Below are 16,201 nucleotides of genomic sequence, written 5' to 3' on the forward strand. Positions count from 1 at the left end.
CACCCAGAGAGTGGTGAATCTGTGGAATTCTCTACCACAGAAAGTTGGTGAGGGCAATTCACTAAATATATTCAAAAAGGAGTTAGATTTGTCCTTACTACTAGGGGAATCAAGGTGTATGACGACAAAGCAGGAATGGGGTACTAAAGTTGCATATTCAGCCATGAACTCACTGAATGGCGGTGCAGACTCGAAGGGCCGATTGGCCTACTCCTGCACCTATTTTCTTTGTTTATATGTTTCTATGTATGTAGTGTTCACGGTTCCGTTCCATCATGGGAAATGCATTACATTTTCCAATAGATGTCTGCATTACACTTGAAAACATGTTCTATTTCAGGAAACATCAACGTGAAAGCGAATTGTTTGTTCAGATGACTGTAACTAATATGCAAGGTGAAACAATCTAATTGTATCTCTGGGGTTTAACACAAATCATAAATAAGGGACCATTTACATTGGAAAGATCTCAAGCAGATCGGCTCTTACAAAAAATGCATTCACCAGCAAATGGTCAGATATTTGCGATTTACTATCCTGTCCTTGCAGCTATCGGGGTTCCAGGTGAGATATGAAGGTAATTCTACAGCTCAGCATTTAACTGTCTGGACTGGGATTTTCTGAATGTGTTCTCAATGTTTTTCTGTGACCCAACCTTCTATTTTTATTAGGAAGGGTATTTTATTGAAATTCTTAAATGATCCGCATCTGCAAGTAATTTTCAACCAGCCAGACCCGCACCACCTGGAGGTTATACATTTATGTTCATACAGTGAGTTAGCATTTTCAAAATTGGACTGGTGTGAGCACCCGCACAGAATGAAATAGACCTGCCTGAACACCGAGCTGACAATCGGAATGTAACTGTGTCTGGATACTGACACAGTGACAGACCTACCCGAACACCGGGCTGACAATCAGCCTGTAACCTTCTCTAAATACTGACACACAGTGGGGAAGTCCAGAACCAGGGGTCATAGTCTGAGGATAAGGGGTAAGCCATTTAGGACCGAGATGAGGAGAAACTTCTTCACCCAGAGAGTGGTGAACCTGTGGAATTCTCTACCACAGAAAGTAGTTGAAGCCAATTCACTAAATATATTCAAAAGGGAGTTAGATGAAGTCCTTACTACTCGGGGGATCAAGGGTTATGGCGAGAAAGCAGGAAGGGGGTACTGAAGTTTCATGTTCAGCCATGAATTCATTGAATGGCGGTGCAGGCTAGAAGGGCTGAATGGCCTGCTCCTGTACCAATTTTCTATGTTTCTATGTTTCTATGAGACAACCCGAACACCGAGCGACAATCAGACTGTAACCGTGTCTGAATACTGACACAGTGGCAGACCTACCCGAACACAGAGCTGACAATCAGACTGTAACTGTGTCTGAATACTGACACAGTGACAGACCTACCCGAACACCGAGCTGACAATCAGGCTGTAACCATGTGTGAATACTGATAAAAGATAGAAAGAAGAAAAGTAAAAGTGGAGGGCAAAAGGGGCCACATTACAGCAACATTCTAAACGGGCAAAGGGTGTTAAAAAGTCAAGCCTGAAGGCTCTGTGCCTCAATGCGAGGAGTATTCGGAATAAGGTGGACGAATGAACTGCGCAGATAGCATTTAATGGATATGATGTAATTGGCATCACAGAGACATGTCTCCAGGGTGACCAAGGCTGGGAACTCAACATCCAGGGATATTCAACATTTAGGAGGAATAGACAGAAAGGAAAAGGAGGTGGGATGGCGTTGCTGGTTAAAGAGGAAATTAATGCAATAGTAAGGAAGGACATTGGCTTGGATGATGCGGAATCTGTATGGATGGAGCTACGGAATGCCAAAGGGCAGGAAACGCTAGTGGCAGTTGTGTACAGACCAACGAACACTACTAATGAGGATGGGGACAGCATCAAACAAGAAATTAGGATGCGTGCAATAAAGGTACAGCAGTTATCATGGGCGACTTTAATCTACATATTGACTGGGCTAACCAAACTGGTAGCAATACGGTGGAGGAGGATTTCCTGCAGTGTATTAGGAATGGTTGTCCAGAGCAATATGTCGAGGAACCAACTAGAGGGCTGGCTATCCTAGATTGGGTGATGTGTAATGAGAAAGGACTGATTAACAAACTTGTTGTGCTACGCCCCTTGGGGAAGAGTGACCATAATATGATGGAATTCTTTATGAAGATGGAGAGTGACACAGTTAATTCAGAGACTAGGGTCCTGAACTTGGGGAAAGGTAACTTTGATAGTATGAGACATGAATTTGCTAAAATAGACTGGCGAGTGATACATAAAAGGTTGACGGATAGGCAATGGCAAACATTTAAAGATCACATGGATGAACTTCAACAATTGTACATCCCTGTCTGGAGTAAAAATAAAATGGGGAAGGTGGCTCAACCTTAGCTAACAAGCGAAATTCAGAATAGTGTTAAGTCCAAGGAAGAGGCATATAAATTGGCCAGAAAAAGCAGCAAACCTGAGGACTGGGAGAATTTTCTAACACAGCAGAGGAGGACAAAGGGTTTACTTAGGAGGGGGAAAATAGAGTATGAGTGGAACCTTGCTGGGAACATAAAAATTGACTGCAAAAGCTTGTATAAATATGTGAAGAGGAAAAGATTAGTGAAAACAAACGTCGGTCCCTTTTATTCAGATTCACGTGAATTTACAATGGGGAACAAAGAAATGGCAGACCAGTTAAACAAATACATTGGTTCTGTTCTCACGAAGGAAGACACAAGTAACCTTCCAGAAATATTAGGGGACCGAGGGCCTGGTGAGAAGGAGGAACTGAAGGATATCCTTATAAAGTGGGAAATTGTGTTTGGGAAATTGATGGGATTGAAGGCCGATAAATCCCCGGGGCCTGATAGTCTGCATCCCAGAATACTTAAGGAAGTGGCCATAGAAATAGTGGATGCATTGGCGATCATTTTCCAACATTCTATCGAAGCTAGATCAGTTCCTATGGACTGGAGGGCAGCAAATGTAACACCACTTTTTAAAAAATGAGGGAGAGAGAAAACGGGTAATTATAGACCAGTCAGCCTGAGATCAGTAGTGTGCAAAATGTTGGAATCAATAATTAAAGATGAAATAGCAGCGCATTTGAAAAGCAGTGACAGGATCGGTCCAAGTCAGCATGCATTTATGAAAGGGAAAACATGCTTGACAAATCTTCTGGAATTTATGATGATGTAACTAGTAAAGTTGACAAGGGAGAACCAGTGGATGTGGTGTATTTGGACTTTCAAAAGGCTTTTGACCAGGTCCCACCCAAGAAATTGGTGTGCAGCATCAAAGAATATGGTATTGGGTGTCAGGTACTGACGTGGATAGAGAACTGGTTGGCAGACAGGAAGCAGAGAGTCGGGATAAACGGGTCCTTTTCAGAGTTGCAGGCAGTGATTTGTGGGATGCCGCAGGGCTCAGTACTCGGACCCCAGCTCTTTAGAATATACATTTGTGATTTAGATGAAGTAATTGAGTGTAATATCTCCAAGTTTTCAGATGACACTAAACTGCGTAACGGTGTGAGCTGTGAGGAGGACGCTAAAAGGCTTCAGGGTGATTGGACTGGTTAGGTGAATGAGCAAATGCATGGCAGATGCAGTATAATGTGGATGAATGTGAGGTTATCCAATCTGTGGTCAAATCACGAAGGCAGAATATTATCTGAATGGTGGAAGATTAGGAAAGGGGGAGGTGCAATGAGACCTTGGTGTCATGGTTCACCAGTCGTTGAAAGTTGGCATGCAGGTGCAGCAGGCAGTGAAGAAGGCAAATGGTACGTTGGCCTTCATAGCGAGGGGATTTGTATTGGAGCACGGAGGTCTTACTACAGTTGTACGGGGCCTTGGTGAGGCCTCATCAGGAATATTGTGTTCAGTTTTCGTCTCCTAATCTGAGGAAGGACGTTCTTGCTATTGAGGGAGTACAGCGAAGGTTCACCAGACTGATTCCCGGCATGGCGGGACTGACATATGAGGAGAGACTGGATCAACTGGGCCTTTATACATTGCAGTTTAGAAGGATGAGAAGGGATCTCATCTAAACTTACAAGATTTTGACGGGACTGGTCAGGTCAGCTCCAGCATTTCTTTCTTCACTGAAAGAGCTTTAAAAGATTACAGGAGGTCCACAATAAAACGATTCTGTGCTTTACAATTATATTTAAATTCATCTGTTTGTATCCATTGCTTTGAATTCGGCGTCAGTTTAATGCTCATCTGTCATTGCTCTGGGGATCTCCTTCACAATCGGGCTGACTTTCTTCCATCTACTGCTGCTGTCTCGGTGTAATCGGTTCAAACTGGTTGTAAATGAAGATTCTTTTATAGCATTTTGAGTGTAAATGTTGCATTGTTATAAATTAGCAATGTTGCTGGGCCTTATTTCCAGTTATCTAATTTGGTACAGAACGATTCATAATGGCTTTAGTTTCTGAAGTGCGAATCTACGGATAACTTGGCTATCCCTTGTGTTAAAGTTGATTTAATTCAATTACTGAGGCAACTCGAATGATGCATTCAGATATGTATATCTGTGTACTGGTCTGATACTTGTTTGGTACAAATGACGCGCACGTTTCCTGGACAGTAACTATTGAGTGTTAGTGATCTTATTACACAACATGACCTGAAAAATAGATTTATTTCTAGACGTGACAGTGTTCATTAAAGTAAGTTTCCATTAGAGCTTTCATTGCATACTTACAAACGTTTAATAATTAAGAAGCTACTCGCTAAATGTAATAAATACTTCAAGGAATTACGCACAAGATTAGGTAATGGTAACTTCATGTTGATAACTACCTGCAGCAAACTATCAGTGACTGAGTGTAAGTAGTGCATTTACTGATAGTGTGTTAGTTCAGCGTTATTGACAACCGTTAACTATGAATGAGAAATTCGCAGTTTCTATTAATTACGCTGTCGAACCATCAGAAGATTATGGGTTGAAGTCCACTCCAGAAGGTTCACCACAAAATCAAGGCTGACACTCCAGTTCAGTGCTGGGAGAGCGTGGCACTGTCAGAGGTGCTGTGTTTCAGATGAGACGTAAAACCGAGCCCCCATCTGCTCTCTCAGGTAGATGTTAAAGTTTCCATGGCAAGAAGAGCAGAAGAGTTATCGCCGGATTCCTGGCCAATATTTAACCCTCAATCAACACATCTAAAACAGATAATCTGTTCATCATCACATTGCTGTTTGTGGAAGCTTGTAATATGGTAATTGGCTGTCCCGTTTCTTACATTACGAAAGTGAATACACTTCGAAAAGTACTTAATTGGCTGTAAAACGTTTTGAGACATCGTGAGGTCGTGAAAGATGCAATATAATTGCAAGTCTTTCTTTCTTTTTGTCGCCATCGTTCAGTGAAATCTTGTCCTGCTCTTGGAATGAGCTACTCTGGGATTCTCTTTTTTAAATGCTATTCAACTCCACTTGTTACTTCTATTCTTTGCTAATGTTCCAGACCGTTGCCCTCTCCAGTCAACCCTCCATTGCTATCCATGGCACCGGTCCAAAGACCGGGATGAGGGACTTCAATTACTTGCAGAGACTAGAGAAACTCGGCTTGTGGCCCTTGGAGCAGAGAAGGTTAAGGGTAGATATAATCGATGTGTTCAAAACCATGTAGGGCTTTGACAAACTAAATCATGAGAAACGGTTTAAAGTGGCAGAAGGTTCGGGACCCAGAGGCCACAGATTTAAGGTGATTGGCAAATAAAACAGAGGTGAGATGAGGAATCATTTTTTATGCAGCGTGTTGTTGTGATCTGGAATGCAATGCTTGAAACGGTGATGGAGGCAGATTCAATAGTAACTTTCTAAAGGGAATTCGATAAGTACTCTAAGGTGGAAATAGCACGGTTCCGAGAGGAGAACAGGGGATAGCTCTGTCAAAGAGCCTGCACAGGCACGATGCGCCGAATGGTTTACTTCTGTGCTGTATCATTCTCTGCTTGGCCCTCGGCCTCCAACTTCAGATTGGAGCAATCCCTTGGTCATTTTACTGGAGCCGGTCAACCAGTGGCTCATTTGCTCCTCCATGATGTTTCCGTGTAACTCCTAATCCCATCTTCAAACCGGGAGCCAAAATCCAAATTTAACCCGACCGTTCATCATCCCTGGTGGCACGGTCCACATTCACCACCTCTGAAATGATTCACAATATTTAACGTGTCTTTTACAATCTGCTTCTTGTTGCATGTCCGATTCTGAATGGGTGGCTCCCATTAAACAATCCGTCACCACCTATCCCGCAGGCTATAAGCTCATCCCCGACTGTCACTTAGTGGCTCCCATTAAACGCTCCCTCAACACGTTTCACGCAGGTTCTAGACAGACCCCGGCTCTCACTGAGTGGCTCCCATTAAACGCTCCCTCACCAACTATGCCGCAGGTTATAGGCTCACCCCCGGCTGTCATTGAATGACTCACATTAAAGGCTCCCTCACCACCTATCCAATGAGTTATAGACTCATCCCCAGCTCTCACTGAGTGTCTCACACTAAACGCTCTCTCACTACCTATCCCACAAGTTATGGACTAACACCCGGCGCTCACTGACTGGCTCACACTAAACGCTCCCTCACTACCTATCCCACAAGTTATGGACTCACCCCCGGCTCTCATTGAGTGGCTCCCATTAAACACTCCCTCACCACCTATCCCACAGGTTATGGACTCACCCACGGCTCTCACGGAGTGGCTCACACTATACTCTCCCTCACCTTCTATCCCACAGGTTATGGACTCACCCCCAGCTCTCATTAAGTGGCTCTCATTAAACGCTCCCTCACCACCTATCCCGCAGTTTATTGGCTCACCCCCAGCTCTCAAGGAGTAGCTTACACTATACGCTCCCTCACCACCTATCCCGCAGTTTATAGGCTCATCCCCGGCTCTCAAGGAGTGCTTACACTATACGCTCCCTGACCACCTATGCCACAAGTTATAGATTCACCCCCGGTTCTCACTGAGTGGTTCCCATTAAACACTCCCTCACCACCTATCCCGTAGGTCATAGACTCATCCCCGGCTGTCACTGAGTAGCTCCCATTAAACGCTCCCTCACCACCTAACCCACAGGTTATGGACACACCCCCGGCTGTCACTGAGTGGCTCATGTTAAACGCTCCCTGAATACGTATCACGCATATTATAGACTGACCACGGCTCTCACTGAGTGGTTCCCATTAAACGCACCCTCACCAAGTATTCATCAGGTTATAAACTCACCCCCGGCGGTCACTGAATGGCTCCCATTAAACGTGCCCTCACCACCTATTCAATGGGTTATAGACTCACCCCCAGCTCTCACTGACTGGCTGAGACTAAACGCTCCCTCACCACCTATCCCGCAGTTTATAGACTCACCTCAGCTCTCATGGAGTGGCTCACACTATATGCTCCCTCACCACCTATCCCACAGTTTATAGGCTCACCCCCGGCTCTCACTGAGTGGTTCCCATTAAACGCTCCCTCACCACCTGTCCAATGGGTTATAGACTCACCACCAGCTCTCACTGAGTGGCTCACAATAAATGCTCCCTCACCACTTGTCCCGCATTTTATAGACTCACCCCTGGCACTCATTGAGTGACTCCCATTAAACGCTCCCTCACCACCTATCCCGTAGTTTATAGACTCACCTCGGCTCTCATGGAGTGGCTCACACTATACGCTCCCTCACCAGCTATCCCACAGTTTATAGGCTCACCTCCGGCTCTCACTGAGTGCTTCACATTAAATGCACCCTCACCACCAATCCCACAGATTATGTACTCGCACCCGGCGCTCACTGACTGGCTCCCATTAAACGCTCCCTCACCACCTATCCCACAGGTTATGGACTCACCCCCGGCTCTCACTGAGTGGCTCCCATTAAACACTCTCTCGCCACTTATCGCGCAATTCATATACTCACCCCCAGCTCTCAAGAAGTGGCTCACACTATACGCTCCCTCACCTTCTATCTCACAGGTTATGGACTCACCTCTGGCTCTCACTGAGTGGCTCCCATACAACGCTCCCTCACCACTTATCCTGCAGTTTATAGGCTCAACCCAGCTGTCACTGACAGGTTCTCTGCAGTGCCGCCATTACAGTGATACTGGATACCATGACACTGTCTAATGGTCAAGGAACAACTGGACCGAGTGCTGGGAGTTGTGCCCTGGCCAACATTTGTCCCTCAATCAATATCACAAAGGTGCAGTTTGCTGGTCAATGATCTCATTGCCTTTTTTCACCGCCCATTAGCAGAATGGCTGCTCCATTAACCAGATAGCAACAATCGTAATTTGGAGTCATTCCATATGGGAATTTTACGATTCTCCTGAGGTGTAAATAGCAGTCGATCGCACTCTTTCTACCATCAATTTTCAAGGTGACATTATGTTTAGCTTGTCCTATTTAATGTTGGGATAAATTATTCATTAACTATTAGTGTATGTCTGTTCTTTACTATGGTCAGTTTCGCTCTCCTTCTCTTTTTGTGCCGAGTTCAGGCGATTATAGCCTCAAGTCTATCGAGCAAAACGCTTTCCCTGCGATTCCATATTGTTCCGTATTTAGTAAAGCTCTGCTGATCTGGCAAATTGATTGGTTTCCATCAACTGATCAGGTAATGAACTCAGAAACCATGTCCAGTCAAACTAAGACTTTGAATGGCTATGGAGGCTGGGTTACTGAAGATAATTAAGGCGGAGATAAACAGATTTTTGAGCGATAAGTGAAAGAAGGTTTCGGGGGGGTGGGCAACGAAGTGGAGCTGATCCATGATCAAATCAGCCATGATCTTATTAAATGGCGGAGCAGGCCCGGGGGAGGGGGGTGCGGTGGGAGGCAAATTGCCTACTCCTGCTCCTATTTCATATGTGCTTATGTTCTTATGATGGTAGTCTGAAGTGTAATTTCCATTTTGCTCCTTTTTGCAGCGAACATCGCAGCGATTGTGATCCTGTCCCGAGGAAGGTGCGGTCTCTCCAGGTGTATCACTCGGTACCTGGTGTTCATGGCGGTGACCGATCTCCTGGTCATTATCACCGCTGTGATATTGAATAGAATTGGTGGTATCTATTTCCGGATTAGCATTCTGTCCACCACACCAGCGTGCAGCATCAGCACTGTGCTCATTTATTCATCAAGAGACAGTTCTGTCTGGTTAACGGTTGCGTTCACCTTTGATCGATTTGTGGCCATTTGTTGCCAGAAGCTGAAAACAAAATACTGCACCGAGACAACGGCGGCTGTGGTGATAGGAGCGGTCTGTGCCCTGAGTTGTTTAAAAAACATCCCTTTCTACTTCACGTATGAGCCATTATTTACTATTAATAAGGTGGCCTGGTACTGCAACATAAAACTTACTTTTTATGTTTCACCCGCTTGGACAGCGTTTGACTGGCTGGACCGTATTCTAACCCCGTGTGCACCGTTCCTCCTGATGTTACTGCTCAATGCTGTGACCGTCAGATACATTCTAGGGGCTAGTAGGGCCCGCAGGAGACTCCGGGCCCAAAACAATGGAGAGAGTCAGAGTGATCCAGAGATGGAGAGCCGGCGAAAGTCCATAATTTTACTCTTCACCATCTCGGGAAGTTTCATCCTGTTGTGGTTGACGTATGTTATCAATTTTCTCTATGTCCGAATTGAAAACAATAATTATTTCACAGGTTTTAATTTCAATGACCCCAAATTTATTCTGCAGGAAAGTGGAAACATGCTTCAGCTCTTAAGCTGCTGCACTAACACGTTTATTTATACAGTGACTCAGAGTAACTTCAGACAGCAGTTAAAGAACGCGCTGAAATATCCATTGAATCTAGTTGTTAAATTACTTCTATAACGAAACTAGCTATTCCAGCACTCAACCTCCATTAAGCTCTGCACTGTAGTCTTTCGTTCCAATTCTCCAAACCCGCTGGTCATTCCTATTCTCCACAGTGGAAACATACACTTTATCACCCAATTTAATGTTGTAAACTGATTTATTTTATTTCCAAGTGACCCGTCATGTCCTATGGATGCTGACACTTACCTTAGTGCAGTAAGTCAGTTGTATCTTTAGGAATAGATTGGTTTTTGAGGTGGATGCACTCAGCCGTGGTAGCCCTCTTGCACCTCAGTTAGAAGAATGTGGGTTCAAGTCCCATTACAGGCTGACCCGCCAGTGCAGTACTGATGGAATGCTTCTTTGTCAGATGGTGCTGTCTTTCAAGTGAGATTTTAAACCGAGGTTCCGTCTTCCCTCTCAGGTGGATGCCAAGGATCTGAGTGTATTATTTTCAAGAAGTGAGTAAATGTTCTGCCGATGCCCTGACCAATGCTTATCGCTCAACAAATATCACCAAAACTGATTATCTGCGCCTGTATTTATTTCTCGGTAGGTGGAACTTTGCTGAGTGCAAATCCGCTGCCACGTTTCCCTGCATTACAACAGTGACTACACTTCAATATAAAGCACCTTGGAACCTCCCTGGGTGTGAAGCTCCATGGAACCTTCTTGGGAGTACATCGCCTTGGATCCTCCCTGGGAGTAAAATACTTTGGAACCTTCCTGGGTGTAAAAAACTTTGGATCCTCCCTGGGTCTGAAATACTTTGGAACCTCCCTGCGAGAAAAACACTTTGGAACCTCCCTGGGTGTAAAACACTTTGGAACCTCACTGGGTGTAAAGCTCCAGGGAACCTCCCTGGGTGTAAATCGCCTTGGAACCTCCTTGGGTGTAAAACATTTTGAAACCTCCCTGTGGGTGTCAAACACTTTGGAACCACCCCCCATCCCGGGTGTAATGCTCTTTGGAACCTCCCTGGGTGTAAAACACTTTGGAACCTCCCTAGGTGTAAAACACTTTGGAACCTCCCTGGGAGTAAAACACTTTGGAACCTCCCTGCGTGTAAAACACTTTGGAACCTCCCTGGGTGTAATGCTCTTTGGAACATCCCTGGGTGTAATGCCCTTTGGAACCTCCCTGGGTGTAATGCGCTTTGGAACCTCCCTGGGTGTAATGCGCTTTGGAACCTCCCTGGGTGTAATGCTCTTTGGAACCTCCCAGGTTGTAAAACACTTTGGAACCTCTCTGCATGAAAACACTTTGGAACCACCCTGGGTGTAAAACACTTTGGAACTTGCCTGGCTGTGAAACACTTTGGAACCTCCGGGTGTAAAACACTTTGGAACCTCGCTGGGTGTAAATATCTTTGGAAACTCCCTGGGTATAAATCTCTTTGGAAGCTCCCTGCGTGTAAAACACTTTGGATCCTCCCTGGGGATACATATCTTTGGAAACTCCCTGGGTGTGAAGCACTTTGGAACCTCACTGGGTATGAAACACTTTGGAACCTCCCTGAGTATAAATATCTTTTGAACCTCCATGGGTGTATATATCTTTGGAACATCTCTGGGTGTAAAGCACTTTGGAACCTCCCTCGCTGTAAAGCTCCATCATACCTCCCTGGGTGTAAAGCCCTTTGGAATCTTTCTAGGTGTAAAGCACTTTGGAACGTCTCTGGGTGTAAAGCCCTTTGGAACCTCCCTGGGTGTAAAGCGCTTTGGAACCTCCCTGGTTGTAAAGTTCTTTGGTACTTTCCTGCATGTCACACTCTTTTGGTCAACCCTGGCTGCAACGCCCTTTGGAGCCTCCCGATAGGTTGGACAGACAAGTTCATTACTGCTCCCAGATGAGAACAGCTTCGTTGTTCTATCCTCCTAGTGCCCACCGCTCAGCCGCAGTCCTTTGTCTGTACAGCTGAGATTGGACATTGCATCAGGAAAGGGAAAAGGATTGAAACTGCAGCGAGTGAGTTGTGTCCCGAAAATGGAATACTGTTACTTTGCCTCTAGCAGAGATAAGCTTTAATTTTATTATCCCTCTTTCGTTCTCCTTTTTACCAAATTTGCTGTCTCCACTTTAAACACAAGTAGCTGTATCCATTAATGAGAGAGCTACAGGCCCGAATCTTAAACATAACACTGCCAGCTCACTTGGATGTACAAAATGTCCCTCGTTGTTTTCACTTGGAATAGCCTAAACGGGCAAGGAATAATTGCTCCATTACTGATACAGTAAATATAAGAAAATATATTCTCCATCGCTAGTTCTAGCGAAATTGAAAGAATGTTTGTACAATATTTCGCTAGAAATCTCCGAAAAATAAAACTGTAAAGTGTCTACAGACAAAAGTGGGACTACATCTCGGTCGCAGCTTTTTCGTAATGTTGTTCTGTTGCATTAATCGTTGATTAATGTAAACAACACGCACTTTTACATCGCAATCTCTGCCTGTTGTAATTTGAAGAACAACTCTTCAGTCTTACATGTGATGAACCTCCCCTATCCATTCCAGCTGCCTCTGTTCCAATGAAATGATAAGAATATATACACTGAGACTGTGAAATAGGAACGTGAAGGGTAAGTGTTAGAGAAAACATGGTGATGTACTGGGCCAACGGATTACCAGGCACTGACTGGCACTTGTTCAATGTATAAATATACACTGTGAACTTTATGGCTTTAAAGGAATGTTTGCAATTCACCAAATCAACACGTTTCTCTTCCGTGTGCTATTCGCTGATACCAAAAAATAACTGCTTCATGTCATTCTGGCTAATATATCATTCCTCTTGCGCGGTGCACAACAACAATAAATTACATTTATTCAGCGCCTTTAACATAGTAAAGAATCTCAAGGCACTTCACAGGACCTTTATCGAACAAAATGTGACAACGAGTCACTTAAGGAGATATTAGAGCAGGTGATCAAAAGTTTGGACAAAGAGGTAGGGTATAAAGAGCGAGTTAAAGAAGGAGAAGGCGTCAGAGAGGCGTAGATGTTTAGGGAGGGAATTAGAAAGCTTATGCCTTTTCAGCTGAAGGTATAGCTGTCAAAGGTTGAGCGATTAAGAACACAAGAAATAGGAGCAAGCATAGGCCATTTGGCCCGTCGAGCCTGTTCCGCCATTTATTAAGATCATGGCTGATCTGATCACGGAATCAATTCCAATTCCTTGATCGCTCCCCATCACCCTTTACACCCTAATCACTCAAAAATCTGCCTATCTCCGCTTAAAATTATTCAGTGACCCAGCCTCCACAGCTTTCCTTGGCAGAGAAATCCAGAGATGTAAGACACACTGAGAGAAAAATTCCTCCTCATTTCCGCTCTGAATGGGCGACCTCTTATTTTAAAACTATGCCCCCTAGCTCTTGAATAACCCACGAGGGGAAAAATCCTCTCTGCATCTACCGTGACGAGCCCTCTCAGTATCTTGTATGTTTCAATAAGATCAACTCTCATTCTTCTAAACGCCAAGGAGTATATGCCCAACTTGCTCAAACTTTCTTCACAAGTCAACCTGTTCATCTCAAGAAGCAACCTAGTGAACCATCTCTGAATAGCCTCCAATGCAAGTATATCGCTGCTTGTATAATGAGACCAAATTCGTACACAGTACTCTAGGAGTGTTCTCACCAATACTTTACACAGTTTTTGTAGGACTTGTCTGCTTTTATACTCTTTACACCTTGCAATAAAGGTTAACATTCCATTTGCCTTCCCAATTATTTGCTGTATCTGCATACCAAATTTTTATGTTTCATGCACACGGACCCCAGTTCACTCTGTACTGCAGCATTTCGCAATTACTCTCCATTTAAATAATAATTTGCTTTTTTATGTTTCCTGCCAGATTTTCGGTGTCCTCCTCACAATTTGCTTTCCCACCCATCATTTTATCATTAGCAAACTTGACAACATTACATGGACCCTTCATCCAAATAATTATTATAGATTGTAAATAGTTGAGACACTTGCACCGCAGTCTTTATCATTTGCCAACCGGAAAATGTTGCATTATTCCAGACTCTATGTTTTCTGTTCGGTAGCCAGTCCGCTATCCATGGTAATATATTTCCCCAAGCCCCGTGCACTCTTATCTTGTGCAGTAACCCTTTATGTGGCACTTTATAGACTGCCTTCTGGAAATCCAAACACATCACATCCACTGGTTCCCCCTTTTATCTCCTCAAACAACTCCAGAAAATTTGTCGAACATGATTTCCCTTTCATAACACACAGCTGACTCTGCTTGACTTTATTATTGGTTTCCAAATGTCCTGCTATTGCTTGCTTAATAATGAACTCCAGCAATTATCCAACGACAGATATTAGTCTAACTGGTCTATAGTTTCCTGCTTTCTATCTGCCTCCTTTTCAAATAGGGGTGTTGCATTGGCGGTTTTCCAATCCACCGAGCCCTCTACAAACTCCAGGATATTTTACTAGATTAGAACCAATGCATCCAGTATCTCCGCAGCAACTTCTGTTAAGACCCTAGGATGCAGGCCACTAGGTCCAGATGACTTGTCCATCTTTAGTCGCCATATTTTACCGAGTGCTTTTACTTTAGTGATAAGGATAGTTTAAGGTTCCTCCCTCCCTATACCCCCTTGATTATTTTTATTGCGATGTTTTTATTCTACCATAAAAACCGATACAAAATATGTATTCAAAGTATTAGCCACTTCCCTGTTCCCCATTATTTTTTCACCAGTCTCATCATGTAATGGACCAATGTTTACTTTTGCTACTCTCGTCCTTTGTTTATACCTGTTGAAGCTCTTACTGTCTGTTTGTTTATATTTCTTGCTAATTTACTCTCATAATCTATCTTTCCTCTCTGAGTATTTTTTTTAGTCATCCTTTGCTGTTAAAAAAAATTCCCAATCCTCTGGCCTCCCAGTTACCGGAGATATTCAAGAGGCCAGAACTGGAGCAGCGCAGAGATCTCGTAGGAGAGTCGGGTTGGAGGAGACTACAGAGGTCGGGAGAGGCGAGACCGTAGAGGGATTGGAAAACAAGAATTAATGTTATAAAATCGAGCATTTATCAGACGAGGAGCCAACGTAGGTCAGCGAGCACAGGGATGATTGGTAAGCAGGATTTATAGCGAATTAAGCCATGGACAGCAGAGTCTTGGATGATCTAAAGTTTACGGTGGGGTAGAATGTAGGTAAGCTGCAAGGAGTGCATTGCAAAGTCAAGTCTAGATGTCAAAAAGCAATGGCTCATGTTTTCAGCAGCAGCTGAGATGAGGCAGAGATAGATTTTGCGAAGTTATGGAGTTCGGAGTAGGCGGTCGTGGTGATGGATCAGTAATGTGGTAGGGTGCACATCCAATGTTCAATTATGGCACCAAGATTACGATCAGTCTCGTTCAGGCTCAGAAAGTTACCAGGTAGAGTCAGTAATTAGGGAACGGGGTTTGTGCCAGAGACCAAAGACAATGATATTTATTACTGGATGTAGCACAGGCTGTTTGACAAATCTGAGAGAGTTTAGGTGTCGAGAGACCAGATGATGAGGTAAAGCGTGGTGTCATCAGCATACATGTGCAATCTGTAATATTGTGTTCGGATATAATCGCCGAGGGGCAGCACGGAGATGGGAAGCATGAGTTGCCAAGGATAGATACTTGGGGAACTCCAGAGTTAACAGTGCTGGAATGGGAATTGAAAGAGGTCCACAATTGAACACAATACACTAAATGTGTTTTACCTACAGTCTTATATATGTACTTGTACTTCCACCTTTTTGTATTCCAGTTCGCTTGTAATAACTTGAGATAATGGCCAATATTCCATTAGCCTTTCTGAATATATTTTGTGCCTGTCCACTGAATTGTAGTGCTTCCTGTACGTGGGAACCTCTCTGTTACTCTCAGGTTCCAAGCTTCTCACAATTTAGTAAATACTCTGATCTATCTCTCTTAGGTCCAATTGGATGATCTCAAACATACTCACATTAAACTCCAACTGCCACAGTTTTGACCGGTTTTGGATTATATCTCAATGTATTGGCATTAAGTATGATCTCATTGAAAGACGTACGATTCTCAGAGGGTTTGATAGGCTAGATGCTCAGACGGTGTTTCCCTTGCCTGAATGATCGAGAAATAGGATGTTTCATCTCAGGAACAAGGGTCGACCATTGAGGACTGAGATGAAGAGATTTTGTTTCGCTCAGAGGGTTGCGATTCTTTGGAATTCTGTAACGCAGAGGACTGTGGATGTTCAGTCATTGATTATATTCAATGCATAGCGTGATAGATATTTGGACGCAAATGTAATCATGTGATATGGGGATCAGGTGGAAAATTGGGGTTGAGATCGAAGAACAG

The 16,201-nt window shown here is 44.0% G+C and overlaps 1 protein-coding gene across 1 annotated transcript; it reads left to right on the forward strand.

Annotated features, from left to right (window-relative positions):
- The first annotated feature begins 494 nt into the window (after positions 1 to 494).
- On the forward strand, positions 495 to 9,869 carry LOC139235542 (probable G-protein coupled receptor 139). Its single transcript, XM_070866603.1, has 2 exons — positions 495 to 564; positions 8,962 to 9,869. Exons 1-2 carry the CDS (start codon positions 495 to 497, stop codon positions 9,867 to 9,869), a joined length of 978 nt encoding a protein of 325 aa, XP_070722704.1.
- Positions 9,870 to 16,201: the final 6,332 nt, after the last annotated feature.

Source organism: Pristiophorus japonicus, chromosome 23, assembly GCF_044704955.1.
Source record: "Pristiophorus japonicus isolate sPriJap1 chromosome 23, sPriJap1.hap1, whole genome shotgun sequence".
Taxonomy (NCBI): Eukaryota; Metazoa; Chordata; class Chondrichthyes; family Pristiophoridae; genus Pristiophorus; species Pristiophorus japonicus.

Bases quoted from the DNA above. Each gene is read 5' to 3' on its own strand.
- LOC139235542 (XM_070866603.1), top strand. From the start codon at position 495: ATGCATTCACCAGCAAATGGTCAGATATTTGCGATTTACTATCCTGTC. The intron at 565-8,961 runs GTGAGATATGAA...TCCTTTTTGCAG, and splicing joins TGCAGCTATCGGGGTTCCAG to CGAACATCGCAGCGATTGTG.